Here is an 18,768-nt window from a genome sequence, read left to right as displayed (position 1 = left end):
GGACATAGCTTCATTGCTGATTTTTTCAGCAGTCTTTTCAGAAGTACTCTCAGTAATAGTTGCAGGTACTGCTTGTGAGATGCTTGCAGTAGCGGCAGTAGAAGTAATAGCAGTAGTAGCAGCAAGGGCTTTGGTTGGCAGGTTTGTTGAGGGCTCTTCTCCACCTCTTACTTCTAGTTCGAACTCATAGGCTTTTAAGTCAGCCAACAAGTCATGTAATTCCAACTTGTTTAGATCTTTAGAGACTCTCATAGCCATTGTTTTAGCGTCCCATTCTCTGGGTAATGCTCTCATTACTTTGAGCGCTATTTCTCGATTGCCGTGCTCTTTGCCCAGAGCTGCTAGCTCATTGACTAGGCTACTAAAACGTTCATCAAAATCATTTAGAGTTTCACCAGCCTTCATCTTTAAATTCTCAAACTTCTTCATTGCTACAGACAGTTTATTTTCTTTTCTTTGCTCATTTCCTTCACATATCTGAATGAGCTTTTCCCAGATTTCTTTAGCAGTAGAACACATCTTGATTTTGTTGAATGTGTTCTTATCAAGAGTTTTGTAAAGAATGTCCTTCGCGACATTATCGAGATTGGCTTTCTTCTTATCTTCGCCAGTCCATTCGTTTCGTGGTTTTTCAACCATTTGAGGTTCACCCTCAGTAACAGCAATACCTGTATTTGGCTTTAAGATCTTTAATGGTCCGTCTGTGATGACATACCACATGTCATCATCCTGCGCTGCAAGGTGAGCTTGCATACGGATCTTCCAATCATCAAAATCTTCTTTCGAGAACATGGGAACCTTGCTGAAGTGTGCCATCTGTATGTATTTTCAGGGACAAGAATAACCCGCTCTAATACCAATTGTTGGGGATCGAGGAAGAGTTTAGAGGGGGGGTGAATGAACTCTTCTCCAATTTCTTCTTTTCTTTCTTGGATAAAGAAAGTGCTAGAATCCTGTTAGAGACAATAGCTGATCTTGTCGAGAATACTTCCAACAGATTACAATATTAAGTGCGGAAACAATCCGATGGAGTGAATGAAAATAGTAATATCAGTAGACAGCAATTGTTTATGGAAGTTCGAAGATAAAGTCTTCTACGTCTCCCCTTCTTCTGTTTCCAGAAGGTATCACCAAAAGACTTTGGATTTTACAGTACAACTCTTGTACACACCCACTTCAGCAGGACTTACCCTTTGCCTACTGAAACTCTTAGTTACTCAACACAGTAAAAATACGATACAACAAAGTTCTGAAAAGACTCTTTTCAGATTACAAACTCTTCTAGATAAAATATGAGTACTGTGAATAATTATGAAGAGTGTAAGAAACAGTAGCACAAAATGATCTCAATAGATCAGATATCTGTTATGAAGCGTGTGCTAATTTTCTTTATGTTGAACTCGAAGATATCAAAGATTCGTGGTTTTCTTGTTTTGTGAAATACAATTGATTCTTGAGAAGGATTCAGCGCATTCTTCTATATGGGTTTGTTCCATATATATAGGTGACTGAGTTCAACGTCTATAATCAGAAAATGTCTTCTGACTTTTGATAGAATCAGCTTTAGTACCGAAATAGGTTCCTGCAGAAAAGCTATAAAACAATCCGTCCTGTTTTATACTAAAATCGCTAAAGCGAATTAAATGACTTCGTACAGTAATTAATGCTACAATTAATACTAGTACTAGGTGACCCTTAATAGTAACATTTAAGATTAGTTCCGTTAGAAAACATCTTATTCTGTTTTTGATATTCTATTCGTTCTACTGCTTCTGTTTTTGACACAGTGCTATTCATATTGTCTTTGTTCTTAACGAATGCTGCTGAATTTTATTTTCATCGCCACAATTAATTTAGGTTTATCAGCATGAATTTTTATAAGTGATGGAAATATGAAAAATTGAAAGAGGTGAATTAATTCTGACTAATACAATGATACAATTATATGATGATACGTTAAGCCAATGCTCAGTTTACGGTGAGAGTGTTGTTGATGTCCCTGTCGCCCGGTACTGTGGTAATACGTAGATGAATTCATCGACCTATAGCTAATACGAAAGTCACAATTGAGGATCTGAATTCAATAAAAATGGAACATATACATATATGATGAAAGGAAATATGGTATGATGAAAGGAAAAATGTTAAAGTTTATGCATGTTTATGAAAAGCTATTTTCTTAAAATTATTTTCACTGTTGCATGTGAATGTATATGTATTACTTACTATCATGGTTAAGGTTTGCTGATCAATAGACTCACGAGATCTGATTGATGCAGGTGAGCATGATGTTGATGTTGATATTGATGGAGGACTTGATGGTTGAATTAGCTGGTATGAAGGTGCACACAACCCAAGGACCGTTGCTAGTTTTTCGCAAAATTAAGTTTATGATTAAGTTTACGTTAAAAAATTTGTGACTTTTATTCTTTTGAGAGATTTTGAGATGTTTATCCTTTATTTTGAAAAATGTTAGTTTAGATTTGGTTGACATTTACGATTTTATGTTTTGAAATTACTTTCTTTTGGATTTAAAATAATAGTTGGTTGATTTATTTTTAAATTGTGTCAGAAATATTTATATGCATGTAAGTATATATTCCGGCCGAAAGGTGAGAAAAAAAATTTTATAGTATATTTTAAAGAAAAACGATTAGTGTACTTTTCAATAACAATGACAAATATTTTATATCATGCTTACAATGAACAAATATATATAATTAACAACCGAATTTCTCATGAATATCATAACTAACATCGGATTTGATATTAAAATAGTCCAATGGTTTGATATCATATCAATGGTTCAAAGTTGATTGGAAAGAAGAAGGGCCATATCATGATATATCAATTTAAATCATACATATCGAGTTTTAAAACGAAAAACCCATTGACTTGTTTTCTTGGATTAATATGTGAGAAAATATTTCTTGGGATCCTCGAACGAAAGACTGTTCCTTGCTGCCGAACCGTGATTCGAATGATGCACTGTATGTTGCAACAGAAGATATGAAAATTCTTCAAATTGGACCGACTTTTCTTGTTCTTGGACAGAAACTTAGCTCAATATCTTGGCAGCTCTCTTGCTCAAAAACGATGAAGAAATTGTAGCAGAAATTCTCCCTTTCTTGCAGCTATTTGGCCCAAATTTGAAGTATTTTGGAGAGGATTCTTGGTGTTATTTACCTGAAGCTCCATCCATTATTCATAGGCTGAAAGCAACCAGCGGAAAGGTCCTTCCTTCATGGCTATTCATTCCATTTTAATGTCATTATCCTTCCTTTATTGTGTTGTTACAAGTCTATGAGATTGGTTCACCTTTCTCCCCTTAAACTTTTCGAAATATGATTGCAATGAGTGTCATATTCTGCAAAGTGGTTAATTATAAATATTTATTGCTGTAAATGGCTTGCAATGGCCGTTAACTTGATTGTCACAAGTCTTTCAATCTCATTATAATTAAGGTGTATAAGTAGTTCGTCCATCATTGTGCTTATTTGGTTTCCTTGAATTTTTGAGTATGATATACACTTGGGATATCATGAATTCGGTTCTTCACATATTTTTCCTGAATCATGAAAGAACTCGGCACGGATTTGTTCGGGATAAACTGGGACTTTGATATTACTTGTTGTGAGATGAAGTTATGGTGGAGCAGAGCTCGAATAGATTTTAATATATTGTGGTTTTATGGTGGAGCAGAGCTCGAATAGATTTTAAATAAATAAGTGTAAGAAATTGATTCATAATTGCAGCATTTTGTGAATAAAAATTTCAACAAGATTACTTTGAGCAGTAGTCTAGTTTTATCAAGATAACCTCAAACGTCAGTAAAAATTTAATTTTGTTCAAATATAAAAATAAGTAGGGTATTCTGCTTGTTATATAGAAAGGTTCTACATCTATCACGTCTGTCATGATAACAAAAAAATGTAAAATAAATACAAAATTAATGTAAGATAAATACAAATTTAATGACGATGTTTGTAATTTCAGAAGATATTGGATTTATTTGATACTTTTCATCTGAATGAGGTAAATGTAACATTAAATATAGTTGAATTTTTTATAACTATGTCAAACCTCGGGGAGTGCAAATTTAATGACGATGTTTGTAGTTTCAGAAGATATTGGATTTATTTTATACTTTTCATCTGAATGAGGTAAATATAAAATTTAAATATAGTTGAATTTTTTATAACTGTGTCAAACCTCTGGGAGAAAAAACTCGTTAGCTGACTGTTCCTTGCCGCCGAACTCTGATTCGAATGGTGCACTGTATGTGCAACATAAGATATGAAAAATTCTTAAAATTGAACCAACTTTGCCTGTTCTTGGACAGAACCTTAATTGGCTCAATATCTTGGAAGGTTCCTTGCTAAAAATGATGAAGGAATAGTAGCAGACAGTGTCCCTTCTTCCAGCTAGTATGTCCGAAAATTTGTAGTGTTTTGGAGAGGATTCTTGATGTAATTATCCTCATATAATATCATAATATTGCTGGGATTAGTTGGACAAAAGCCCGGATATTGGAGTTAAAAAAAAGCATAATACGGGACATTTTACTTGTGCTAAAACTTTGGACCTATGGGGCCAGTGAGGTTACATAGTTCGCCAAGACTGGACCTGTTTCGGACAAGTGTAGAGGTTCTAGCTAGACCGATCTATTTGACATTCATAATTCAATTTGAAGCGGGAAAATAAAATTTAGTAGATATATAACACACTAAATTGCCAACTTTTTTTTACAGAATTAATGCAGAGGTCTATGGTTCTTTACATTTTCACAATCCGGATTGAAAGTCTGTAAATTTTGTTAAGGTTATATAATATAAATCTAGAAAGGGGTGACCTTTCATGGGATAATGATTCATTAAATACATGCAAGAAAGCAATGCAACGTTGTTAAAAAAAAATGCAACAGCTTAACTGCCCCAACTATTAGGTAATCTCAGGAAAAAAAGCCATGCAACGACACGGCCACCAACAGTATGTTCATATGTGCGAAAGCTAGTCTTCTCGTGCCGCACCTTCCTGTTGCTGGTCAGTCCTGTAATCTCAGAACATCATCATCACGAAATCTTCTTCGGTACATCAGGCCCATCAAAAACTCGTTTATGGCGACTCTCTTCTGGGCCCTGGCGATTTTTTTTTATGTTAGTGTTTTTTTTTGTTGGAAATTTGGATCAAATTTAGAGTTTGAATAAAAATTATGTCTCATGAATTTGGAGTATCTTTTGGCTTTCCACATTCTTGAGTTAATTGTGACTCATAATTGTAGAAATATCTTTTGACTTTCCACATTCTTGAGCTAATTGAAGACTTTTGCCTCTTCGTATTCTTGAGTTAATGGGAAGATTAATTGTGTTAATTAATCTTGCATGACTCTTGGTGTGCATTTTGGGGCTTATAAATAGTGTGTTCATTTTCTCATTTCATATACATGAAAATCTTATCTCTTTCAAGCATTCTCTTGCATTTTATATTGTTAGCTTTCCATTTGGCCTCCATTAAATTTCGATGATAAAATAAAGGTACGTTTTCAGTTCGTCATAGTGGTACATCGTGCTAAGTCACTGCTGGTTGTTCCGTTGTATCCTTGGAAACAGACGTCCAAGACGATCCTCGAAGCACATACAGGAGGGGACAAATCTGTTTTAAGGACATTGTACTTCGTACAGGCCTCGGTTTGGTTTACTTTAAGCTTTGCTCTACTGTGTTTTCTTCACCATTTAGTTCACTGATTTTTACGAAAGTTTACTATACTTTATCGTTCGATATATTGTGTAACAATCTTAAAACAGATTACTCATTACGTGGTTTGTTTCAGATATGGATACTGAAACCAGCGTGCAAAGAGAAACTGGTCATGTTGTCCCTACTGTGCCGCCTCAAGTTGTCCCTCATGTTACCCCACGTGCTGTTGCGGTTGCTGTCCCAGCTAGTCACGGTGAAAAACCTGAGAAGTTCACTGGTGTGGAATTCAAAAGGTGGCAGCAGAAGATGCTGTTCTACTTGACAATGCTGAACCTGGCCAGATTCATGTCTGAGGATGCTCCTAAACTCAAAGAGGGTGAGGGAGATGTTGAATCTGTTAGTGCGGTGGAGGCATAAAATCGTTCTAATTTCTTATGCCGAAACTATGTACTGAACGGATTGGCCGATTCGCTCTACAATGTGTTTTGCGAAAAGAAAATGGCTAAAGAGCTATGAGTATCCCTTGACAGAAAGTACAAAATCGAGGATGCCGGGGCCATGAAGTTTCTTGTAGGCCGTTTTCTAAACTTTAAAATGGTGGATTCAAAGCCGGTAATCATCCAAGTTCAAGAACTCCAGGTGATTCTGCACGAGATTCACGGTGAGGAGATGACTTTGAGCGAATCATTCCAAGTGGCTGCTATTGTTTATAAGCTACCACCAGTTTGGAAGGATTTCAAAAATTATTTGAAGCACAAGCGCAAGGAGATGAATGTTGAAGAGCTCATTGTTTGACTTCATATTGAGGAAGACAAAAAGAGTTCGGAAAGACGATTGTTTTCTCATGTTGCTGATAAGGCAAATGTTGTCGAGCATGGTCAAAGCTCGAAAAAGATAAATTTTTCTTCCTCCAACAAAAGGTTGAACCTTGGACCCAAAGGAGGCATTTCGAAGAAAACGTTTTCTGGAAAATGCTACAACTTTGATGGTATCGGTCACAAGGCCTCTGAATGTAAGAAGCCGAAGAGAAACCGAGAGGCGAATGTGGTAGAAAACATTTCTCAAGAGGTTTCGAACATGAATTTTTGTACTGTAATATCAGAAGTTAATCTTGTGGGTTCAAACCCGAGGGAGTGGTGGATCGACACTGGTGCCACTCGCCAATTATTGCTCGAACAAGGAGATGTTTGCTACTCTTGAAGAATCCGAGAATGGGGAAAAGCTATTCATGGGAAATTCCGCTACTTTTGAAATCAAGGGTAAAGGAAAAGTTTTTCTAAAGATGACATCTGGAAAAGAACTGACTCTGAACAATGTGTTGTATGTACCAGACATCCGCAAGAACTTGGTGTCAGGGTCTCTTCTTAACAAGCATGGTTTCCGCATTGTCTTTGAGTCAGATAATGTTGTTTTATTGAAAAGTGGAATGTTTGTAGGCAAAGGTTGTGTTTGTAATGGATTATTAAAACTCAATGTAATGACTATTAAGCATGTGATTAATAAAGTTAATACTTTTGCTTAATTGCTTGAGTCTTCTTGTTTGTGGTATGGTAGACTTGGATGCTTTAATTATGATACAATTCGTAGACTAATTAACATGAAAAGCATTCCTGCATTACAAATTGATAAACAATACAAATGTGAAACTTGTGTTGAGGCAAAACTAACGAGATCATATTTTCGAACAATTGAAAGAAATAGTGAACCACTTGATCTAATTCACAATGATATATGTGATTTAAAAGGGTACAAACTCGTGGTGGAAATAAATAATTCAATTTACTTTTGTTGACGATAGCACAAAATTTTGTTATGTGTATCTCATTAAAAATAAGGATGAAGCTATTGACAAATTTGTCTAATATAAGAGTGAAGTTGAAAACCAACTTAGAAAGAAAATTAAGGTGGTAAGAAGTGATCATGGAGGGGAATATGAATCACCATTTGCTGAGTTTTGTGCTCAACATGGTATCAAACATGAAAGAACTGCACCTTATTTTCCTCAGCAAAATGGCATTGCAGAGAGAAAGAATCGCACCTTGAAAGAAATGATGAATGTGTTGTTATTAAGTTGTGGTTTACCACAGAACATGTGGGAGGAAGCTGTTCTAACAGCAAATTATCTTTTAAATAAGGTGCCCAGAAAGAAGCAAGATAAAGTCCATACGAGTTATGGAAAGGTAGAAGTCCTTCCTACCAATACTTACGAGTGTGGGGGTGTCTTGCCAATGTAGCAGTACCCACTCCAAAGAAATTAAAGATATGACCAAAAACTGTTGATTGCATTTTCTAAAATAGTAGCGCATATCATTTTCTTGTACATGAATCTCAAATACCAGACATTCACAAGAATATGATAATGAAATCAAGAAAAGTTTCGTTTTTTGAACACCTGTTTCCATACAAATATAAGGAAAAACCAAGTTCTTCAAAAAGATCACATGAGACAATTGAAAAGGAACAAGAGCTTAACCAAGATATTGAACCTAGACGTAGCAAGATAGCTAGGACTGAGAAATCCTTTGGTTCGGATTTCATCACTTTCATGATAGAAAGTGAACCTCAAAGCTTCAAGGAATCAATGGGTTCATCTGAGGGACCCCTTTGGAAAGAGGCTATCAATTCCGAAATGGAATCTATTTTACAAAACCATAAATGGAAATTAATAAATCTTCCTCCGGGAAGCAAACCCCTAGGCTGTAAATGAGTTTTCAAAAGGAAAATGAAATTATATGGAACCATAGATAAGTATAAAGCCAGATTGGTAATCAAAGGTTACCATCAACGTGAAGGGCTTGATTATTTTGACACATATTCTCTTGTATCGAGAATAACCTCTATTCGTGTGATACTCGCAATTGCCGCCTTGCGAAATCTTGAAGCACACCAAATGGACGTAAAGAAAACTTTTCTAAATGGAGATTTAGAAGAGGAAATTTACATGGAACAACCTGAAGAATTTTCTGCGACTGGGCAAGAAAATAATGTTTGTAAACTGGTGAAGTCTCTATATGGCTTAAAACAAGCACCAAAGCATTGACACGAAAAATTTGATAAAGCCATGATGAAAAGTGAAATTAAATTCAGTGAATGTGACAAATGTGTATACATAAAAAACACTAAAAATGGATATGTCATTTTATGTCTTTACGTAGATGACATACTTATCATTGGTAGTAATGATAAGATGATCAAATCCGCCAAGAAGTTATTGAACTCAAGATTTGACATGAAAGATTTGGGCTTGGACGATGTAATCATTGGAATTAAAATTTATAGAACATCAGAAGGGCTAGTTCTAAGTCAACCACATTATGTTGACAAAATACTTGAGAAATTCAATAATGATGACTCTGCATTGGCTATAACCCCGATAGATACCAGTTATCATCTATCAAAAATCGATATGAGAGTATGTCTCAATTAGAATACTATCGAGTTATTGGAAGTCTGATGTACTTAATGAGTTGTACAAGACCAGACATAGCTTATGCAGTAAGAAAATTGAGTAGATTCACGAGTAATCCATGAGTTGAACACTGGAAAGCAATTACCAGATTGCTAAGATACTTAAGGTACACTCGTGATCATGTGTTTTACTATACCAGATATCCTGCTGTTATTGAAGGATACAGTGATGCAAATTGGATATATGATATGAAAGACTCAAAATCTACAAGCGGATTTGTATTCACTTTAAGAGGTGAAGCAATTACGTGGAAATCTTCTAAACAAAGTGTAATAGTCATATCCACGATGGAATCTGAGTTTATAGCTCTTGACAAGTGTGCTGAAGAGGCTGAATAGCTGCGTCACTTCTTAGAAGATGTCCCGGGATGGGAAAAACCAGTGCCCGCTATATGCATACATTATGATAGTCAATCTACGATTGAAAGGGCACAAAATAAAATATATAATGGTAAGTCTATGCATATACGTCGTAGACACAATACCATTAGACAACTACTCTCAACTAGAGCTATCTTTGTTGACTATGTAAGGTCAAAGAATACTATAGCGGATCCGCTAACTAAGGGATTAAACAGAGAGTTAGTTGCGAAAATGTCAATGGGAATCGGGATCAAGCCTATAGAATAAATTGGTGTGAAGGAAAACCCAACCTACAGTGATTGGAGATCCCAAGAACTAGGTTCAATGGGACAACCTAATCGCACTGATTTGATATATCACCGTGGGGGTTATCCCTAGCTCATTTCTATAATGAAATAGTAATGTTGAGGATAAGATTACAGATTTTAATGATTCTGACGAGAAGAATATATAATCACCTATGTAAGAGAGAAGTGAGGCCGCTTCGAAGGAATTGTAAGGCTCAATTCTAGACCCTCGCGCAGAACCAGACGAGTGTTCATGGCCAAAATGAACACAATCATGAGAACTGAATAATATCAGGGAGAGTCTTGTGCGAAATATATCTTAATTTACATAAACAGCAGAATAGTTCAAGGACATCATATCTACTGGTCGGCTAGTAAAGCAAATATATTTCATAAGGGAAGGTTCATAGGGTAACACCTACCTATCCAATCCATGATTCAACTGTAGAACTTTGTCACAAGATTCGTATCAATTTTCATTAATGTGGGGGATTGTTGGAAATTTGAATCAAATTTAGACTTTGAATAAAAATTATGTCTCCTGAATGTGGCAGCTGTCTTTTGGCTCTCCATATTCTTGAGTTAATTGTGGCTCATAATTGTAGAAATGTCTTTTGACTTTCCACATTCTTGAGTTAATTGAAGACTTTTAGCTCTTCATATTCTTGAGTTAATGGGAAGATTAATTGTGTTAGTTAATCTTGCATGACTCTTGGTGTGCATTTTGGGGCTTATAAATAGTGTGTTCATTTCCTCATTTCATATACATGAAAATCTTATCTTTTTCAAGTATTCTCTCCCATTTCATATTGTTAGCTTTCCATTTGGCCTTCGTTAAATTTCGGTGATAAAGTAAATGTATGTTTTCAGTTCGTCACAGTAGTACCTCGTGCTAAGTCACTGCTGGTTGTTCCTTTGTATCTTGGGAAACAGACGTCCAAGACGATTCTCGAAGCACATACAGGAGGGGACAAATCTGTTTTAAGGACATTGTACTTCGTACAGGCCTCGATTTTGTTTACTTTAAGCTTTGCTCTACTGTGTTTTCTTCACCATTTAATTCACTGGTTTTTACAAAAGTTTACTGTACTTTATCGTTCGATATATTGTACAACATTTTCAACTTCAACAATCCATATTGATGTTAGAAATATTTTGTGGTCATGCCAAGTTTTAGAAAATGACCAGATTTTTGCCTCTACTTGGATTCTTCAATGGTTCTTCTTCTTCCAAAAAAAATCATGTGGAGATTTATGGTACTTGCGCATATGGTATCGAGGGATCAAGCCACTAATAGTGGTGTAGGTTGCTAACAGGGGAAACCTTGCGTGGATTTGACATCAAACTTTTTTTGATTTCTTCTGGAGATCTTTGTCTACATGATGATAGAAAAGACAGGACCTTGATTGTTAAAATGAATCTGCCTTTGTCCAGGCCAGCTCTGGTGCTCCTGGATTCAGGCAAACTCGTTATTACAGATGGTAAATTTCTGACTGACAAAATTGTTTGGCAAAGATTTAATTTTGCTACTGACACATTGCTACAGGGAATGAAGCTTGGGTGGGACTCAAAATCCGGCAGGGGGCGTGTTCTGACATCATGGAGGACATCAAATGATCCATTAAAAGGTGAATTTGTGTTTAGAATTGAGTCGACTGAACCACCTCGGTCGTTACTTTAAAAGCCAAGATAGTCAATCTAGGTGGGGACCCTGGAATGGACATATTGGATTTATTGGCGCCTAATTTAGGAAGAGTAATCATGTATTCAGTCTTATTTATCATTCCAGTTCTGAAGGGGTTTCTTTAAAATATGAGACAAAGGATGAATGAGTTTTACTAAGACTGGTGGCGAATCAAATCGTTATAATACAGTTTCTGAAATGGGAAAATGGTTCACAAATTTGGGTTCCAATAATGACTTTGAATAAAGATATCTATGATAGGTATGGCTCATGTGGACCTTATGGAGTTTGTTACCCAAATAATATTCAAGGGTGCAGGTATCTGAAGGGATTTTCGGCCAATAGTCTATTGACAGGCCCTGGATAGATCCCATGAATGGATAGAAGGAGAAAATTCACCCTGAAATGTAACAATGACGACGATGGATTTGTGAGACACGAAGAACGGAAATTGCCTGATAGTTTCACTGTCTGCTATGGCTCGAGCCCTCAGTAGTGTGATGATATCTATTTAACGGAGTGTTCTTGTATGGCTTGCACTAACATAAATATATATATGGAAATGGTAGTAAATGTGTCATGTGGCTGGATAAATTGCTTAATATCAGATACTCTACCCCAAGGAGGAGATCCACTTTATATTCGTGTGGCACGTGAAACACTAGGTATATCTGCTTCACTTTTTCTATCATCGTAATCTTGGCATATTGACTGAATAACAAAAATTTTGTCGTGATCCTGTCTACATGGCTAGTATACTAGTACCGCATTTTACGTTTAGTAAGTTGCGATAAAAGGTTAAAGAATCATATTAAATGAAAGTTACCGGTTAACGATTCATAGTAAATGAAAGTTACCGGTCCATTGATTATTTCTAGTTTGGACAGGTCGTGATAAAAACATAATAATGTATCTTCTGTAACAGCTCAGGCACCTTTAACTTAGTTAATATTTGATACAAGATTCATGAAACGCATTCATATAGTCTATATGCCTTTATCAGATACAAGTTATGCTTCTATTATAGTCTTGGAAAACATGATTGAGCTATACTGTTAATAGTCAACATTAATGAAGTTGCAAGTTGCAACTTGCTGTAATAATTGGAAATCATCAATTTATGTTTCAGCAGATACATATATTTTTTTTCCAAATCCCATATTTGATTCGGTATGAAGCTGAAAGGATGTCTTCATTCAGGCATTAAATGATTTTCTGTTTTTTTTTATGTTCTTGGCCAGAATCAACTTCTTCAGCCAAGAGGCACAAAATATACACAACAATTTCCATCCGCCTTCTTTCTGCATTTTTCTGGGTAGCAGTCTGGTGCACCAAGTACTTTACAATATCTGACTCCAAAAGAACAAATAATCTAGGTGCATGAAACATTATCTAAATTCCTGAGTTCTCTTTGGTTAATTTCATGTTGGTGTCATAATGTTCTTAATCATTTGTCCTATGCAGAATATGAACGAGTAAACAACCAATCTTCACATGATTTCCGCTGCTACCGACATTTTTTCCCTCACCAAGATTGGGGCAGGTGGTTTTGGTCTTGTTTATATGTGTCTCTTTTGTCTCATTGTGAAAACAAAAGTGTTGTCCAAAATCGTTTAAGGCTTGTGTTTTATCATTTATTTGTGACTCATGCATGCACATGGCGAATTAACAAACGGGCAGATGATAACACTGAAGAAGCCATCTGAATTTTCTTGCCTAGGGGATGAGGCATGACTACAGGGCCTCAGCACCGTAATATAATTAAGCTTTTAGGGTGCTGCACTGAAAGAGATGTCAATGAAAGGTTGTTTGACATAAAAGTATTAAACAGACGGAGATTGTGTGAATAGATATAGGTGTTGTATGTAGTGTTGTAACAACTTAACATAACATACAACAAAATAATTTAATTTATCACACGATTAAATTGTGATGAACAAAATAATGCATAATTAATTATTCACAAGTGCTCGTGACAAAAGATTCATTAGAAAAACTTTTTAATTTACAAAACAATATCAATGAATAAAAAAAAGTTAACTTCCTTAACAAACTGATAGAACAAAGTGCATCAAAAATATTTATCAAACCAAATAACCAAAACAACAGATGCAATGTTCGTGAAGCCAAAATCCTCTTTGATAAACATCACTCTAATGATCAATAAAGTGATTATTGTGCATGAATGTTTTCAACACTCCACGACAATACTTCAATATGTCTTGACTCTTAGCTCTTATTAAGTTACCAATATACGTGCTTGATCTCCTACGACGTCTTAAATTTTGTACTTCATCCATCGATCAAAGTATCTATCTTTGATCATTGATGAGCTTTCTTTGCCCTGTATTTTATTCTTTGAATAGAATCATATAAGATATGAAAACAAGAGTTTATTATAAAATAAACACTTTTAAATAAATCTATCATATCTAGAGTTTATCAAAGATCTTAAAGCCTAGTAAGAAAAAAATCTATGATTTAATATATGCAATATTATCAAAAAGGAAAATATAATTAACATTGTTTCTAGAGTTTATCCAACTCCATTGTTGAGCTCATCTGAATCTCCTTCTTCCATTTTTTATGCGCTTCAACACTTGCACATGTAGATTCTTCTACTCTCTTTTTTTTTCCCAGAATGAACCGCCGTGTTTAGAAGTAAGTGGTATTCGGCTACTTGAGCTTCATAATGAGCTACGAGCTATTTCACATTAAAGTTCCGAGCAGATAAAGAGGGCGTGTTACCAACATCAAAACAACACCAGTAGCAGATCAAGGGAGGTCTAACTTCATATTACCATTAAAGTAAGCTGGGACAATCTTCATCATTTCACCAACACCATAGAGATCTTCATCAATATCTCTTATAAAACCTTGAGAATCCAAAATTCCATAGATTAAAGATGGAAAAGGCAACTTCGTTGATTTCGATCATTTATCAGCAAATTTTGACATAGTCTTAAACACCAAGTTACCAAATGGTCTGGTAACCACTGTAGTTTTGTGGAGGGAGCCCAGTGTAGGATCCTAGTCTTGTGTTGAATTGGATAAAAAGAAGTCAGATTCGCAGCAGATAGTTGCTTAGGATGGTCTAGATATTTTGTAATAAAACCTCTAGTGAGGGCAGACGTAACTTCATTAATGTCAGGCGACATTTCTTCTTCATCACCTACAGAACTATTGTAGAATGTATTGATAAAAGATGGATTGAAGTTGTACACCCGATAGCAGACAAACACACCTCCATACTTTGCTAATATCTCATTATTCACACTGGATGATAGATTGGAGTAGAATTCCAGGGCCAGTCTTCGCAAAGAAGGAGCCACAGTGCTCATAATTGACATAAGTCTCCGAGTTTTGAAATACTCAAACAAATTTTGCCTTCTGTAGACATCAACATCAACATTTGTTTCCATCAATCAATCCTCGATTGATGTAAAGGGGCCACAAAACAAGAGCAACTTAAGAATAAAATTTGTGGAAAATGACTTACTCAACTCATAGTCTGCAGTATCGATTTTTTCCTTGGTGTCATCAACATCTTCCTCAACATCAGCAACACTACCTTCTTTCATTATGATCTCTTCATTCTCACTATCAGCATCATCATTTTCATCCTCTTCTCCAGAATACTTGTCAGAATCAGAGTCAGAACTATAGGTAGATTCATGAGATTGTTCAGGGAGTTTGTCGTTGAATTCCTTCAACATCTCTTCGTCAGGCTCTTTAGCCTCTGAGGTGGCTTTCTTTAAGGCTTTTTCTTCTTTCAGGAGCAGAAGAAACTCAGTCAGCGAATATTCATCCTCAGTAAGACCAGTTGGTTCTTCAAAAACAAGTATTTTTTCCTCGGTTATAGTAGGGGGCATGTTCTTTTCAGCAGCAACAGGTCATGTTCTTGTGTCCAACTCAAAGTCTTCATCATCATAATCATTTCCAGATGAGAAGTCAGGATCCATAAGATTAGCAGTGGATGAGGATGCTCGGAACTTTTTAGATGGGACAAAATCAGTGTCATACCCTTCTTGTCTTTTCGCTCTTCTAGGCTGCAGAGAAACATGAGATACACGATTCATCACTTAAAAGTGTGGTGGATTATCCACATATATTTTATCACCCGCATGCCCCGGGATTGGATCCTCGGAAACACAAACATTTGAAGATATTCAATAGTATGGGGTTCTGTAGGAGGATTTGCCACACCGGGTGGAACACCTCCACGTGCCGCAATTTGGCTTCAAATGTCTTGTTAGGATCGGTCGAGTGATAAAGTATTTAGAAGGGGGGTTGAATAAACACTTGACAATTTTCACAACTTTTCAAAGGATGAATCAGTTTAGTGATAAACTGAATTCGCGAATCTTGTTGTCAATGAAAATCAGTTAACTAATGAAAGTGCGAAAATAATTGAATGACATATATAATAAAACTGAGAATAAAGAACGTAAGATTTGTGGATGTTCTGAGACTTCAAATGTCCCTACGTCACCTCTTCTATCTCAAAGTTATGATATTTACTAAAAGACTTTGATTAATTACAGTAATTGTAATAAAACACTTCAATTTGGACTTTGATTAATTACAGCAATTGTAATAACACACTTCAATTTGGACTTAACACTGCCAAACTGAAACTCTTAGTATATTTACAACTTTTATCAGTACGCGACTGATATGTTTCCTAAGCACAACTTGATTTGAAAAGATCGAATAAGATAACAATGAGTGCTTATGTATGTGCTCAAAATATAGCCTTAACGCTATAAATAAATCTGATGAGTGTGAGCTTCTTGTAACTAATCTTTACAAACTATTTAGCTCAAGACTGAATGTACGCACTTCGAGTGTTTTTCTCAGCTGATCTTCTCGGTTATTTATAGGCTTTCTTCCAACAGTAATATGAATGTATTTGAATCTTTATATATGTTAGACACGTCAACAATCTTCTGACAATCGTACACTATATATTTTCTGAAATGCGGCATTCCTACTATAAGTTGCAGTATGCTCTTGTACAATTTGTCGGTTGTTGGATACGCTCTTTAACTGATGACGTGTCAAGCTGATTTATCAGTTGACTCTTTATAGCCGATAGGAATAACTGATTGATGTGTAATTGATCAGTCTAAACTGATTGTCCAGTTGGCTACACAGTTTCAGTTAGATCTGAATAGTTCAGTTGCCTTTAATAATTTGTGCATTAATCTTTAGTTCTGGCAACTATCTGTTTCACATCTTCAGTTCAGTTATCTTCAGTTGTCTTGATCTGTTCTTCAATCTTTTCACGCTCAATTTTTCAAACTCCGAAATTATAATTCCAACAATTTCTTTCTTTTTTGTGTTTGACAAAACTTAGAATTTATGAATTGATCAAACTGAACATTTGTAAATAAAATAATCTTTTATTGAAAAATCTTTCACTGTACAGATTTATACAAAAATGAAAGAATAAAAGAATCTTCTACTAACTGAAAATCTGCCAAGACTAATAACTGAATGTAGAGACTGCCTTCTAACTGATCTGAACGGTTCTTCATTCTTGGTTCTTTTATCAGCTGGTCCTTGATCATTTGGTTGACTTGGTCTTTTCTTAGATAGTTGTTGCTGCTCTTCTCTGTACTCTTCCCCCTTTTTGTCAACACCGCCAACTTTATTGGATAAGATACAGAACTCTGAAGTGACTTGGGATATAGCATTCAGCTATTGTTCCTGCATCAAATCCATTTTCTTTGTCATTGTTGTTTGCACAAAATCAATGCGATTTATTAGCATGTCTTGAGTTTGGAAAAGAGCTGGAACCGTCACTTTGTCCTTCTTCAACTGATTTACAAGGATGAATAAGTTATTAATGACTTTGGTTACCTGGTTAAGGCTCTTCAAAGTACTATACTTCGTAGAATCAATATTCAATGTGTGCAGAAATGGGTTGACTTCATATCGGAAATGGTTGAGATAAGAGTGTGCAAACCGGATTGAATTCCTTCGAGCATAATTTCAGCAGCCACTGGTATTTCAGGAGACAGAGATTCAGATGGATCATGTTCTTTCTCCTTTTCTTCGTCATCGAAAATAACCAAGGCCAATTTTTTTATTAAGTCTCAGTTTGAACTAATGCTGGAATAATATCTTCAACTGATTTCTAATGGGTGTATTCAGCAGAGGTGGAAGGTTGAGCATCAGTTGAGCTGGTAGGATCTTTAGTTGGTTTATCAGCTGGCACTTCAGTTGGCACTGGCACATTTTCTGTTTGGTTTTAGTGCAACTGAGCCATGTTAGCTTGATTGGCTTGTTCAGTCGTGGCAGCCGACTGAACTAGTTCTTCCTTCAGGTTCTTGTAAAACAGCCTCTGAGGCTGATTGTTCAGTTATGTTCTGGTCTTCAACTGGTTCATCAGTTAAAACGTTCAGCTGGATGTCAGTGGTAATTGATTTTATTACTCCATCGACATTTGCCAGTGACAACTCAGCAATGGTGTATAGTTGAAAACCTGCTGGAGGAGATTTAGGAGCAGAAGATGACGGTTGAGCATCCTTGGAAGAAGATACAATTACTTGCTCAGTTTGTTCAGCAACTGCTTCCTTGGATGGCTCTGACTGATTTGTTGAAGGTTTAGCATGCTCTTCTGAGGTTGAACTTTGGAAATTTACATGAATATACAATTGTTGAAGAGCCCAGACCAACCAACCCGGTTCAAACTTATATTGATTTGATATGGGAAGAAATAAATGAGTTTTCTGAATCAGAGTTGAAAGTGTATAATGAATGGGTCAGATTTAGGACTGAAGTGTTTGCCAGGTGATTGCAGAAAACATCGGTTTTGAACAAGTTCATCGCCTTGGAAACAACAGTTCTAAAGACAGTTAAAGCTGCCACGATTGCTCGAGCGCTGGAGAGGATGAATTATTTCTTTGATCTGATGTGTGTCAAGAAGCTAGCTGAAGTCACAGCTCAGCTACGCATGAACTATGATCCTACCAATCCAACTGCCTACAATGACAGAGCAATTTTTCACCAGCTGGACTCATATTTGGGGGATAAATATGTTTGTTGAATCGATTGTTTATCCAAGTTTTGCGATCATCAAAATCAAGATTACGAACATGAAATGTTCCAACACGTCGTTAGGATTGTATTCGGTTCTAGTCATCTGCGAGATGTAACAAAAAATTACAGATGAAAATTGTGATAAACACAACAAGAATTCGTGCAGAGAACAAGAAAAGTAAGGGCAAATAGAGTTGGAAAAGATAGACAAGTTAATTAACA

General features: G+C 35.9%; 1 protein-coding gene and 1 long non-coding RNA gene across 2 annotated transcripts; both read left to right on the top strand.

Annotated features, from left to right (window-relative positions):
- Positions 1–6,291: 6,291 nt before the first annotated feature.
- On the top strand, positions 6,292–8,404 carry LOC142537784 (uncharacterized). Its single transcript, XM_075643278.1, has 5 exons — positions 6,292–6,486; positions 6,556–6,744; positions 6,800–7,144; positions 7,566–7,877; positions 8,111–8,404. Exons 1-5 carry the CDS (start codon positions 6,292–6,294, stop codon positions 8,402–8,404), a joined length of 1,335 nt encoding a protein of 444 aa, XP_075499393.1.
- A 3,647-nt stretch (positions 8,405–12,051) lies between these two features.
- LOC142537966 (uncharacterized) lies at positions 12,052–13,241 on the top strand. Its single transcript, XR_012818619.1, has 3 exons — positions 12,052–12,164; positions 12,741–12,875; positions 12,964–13,241. It is a non-coding gene; the product is annotated as an uncharacterized LOC142537966 (long non-coding RNA).
- The last annotated feature ends 5,527 nt before the right edge of the window (positions 13,242–18,768 follow it).

This window comes from Primulina tabacum, chromosome 2, assembly GCF_025594145.1.
Source record: "Primulina tabacum isolate GXHZ01 chromosome 2, ASM2559414v2, whole genome shotgun sequence".
Taxonomy (NCBI): domain Eukaryota; kingdom Viridiplantae; phylum Streptophyta; class Magnoliopsida; order Lamiales; family Gesneriaceae; genus Primulina; species Primulina tabacum.
Note: the sequence above shows the minus strand (reverse complement) of the source record. Positions and strands in the feature narration are given on the sequence as shown.

What these genes read in the sequence shown, in the direction of transcription:
- LOC142537784 (XM_075643278.1), top strand. Translation starts at nt 6,292, where the DNA reads ATGGTGGATTCAAAGCCGGTAATCATCCAAGTTCAAGAACTCCAGGTG. An exon ending in TGAATGTTGAAGAGCTCATT is followed by an intron (nt 6,487 to 6,555) that starts GTTTGACTTCAT and finishes GTTGCTGATAAG; the next exon opens with GCAAATGTTGTCGAGCATGG. An exon ending in GAAACCGAGAGGCGAATGTG is followed by an intron (nt 6,745 to 6,799) that starts GTAGAAAACATT and finishes CTGTAATATCAG; the next exon opens with AAGTTAATCTTGTGGGTTCA.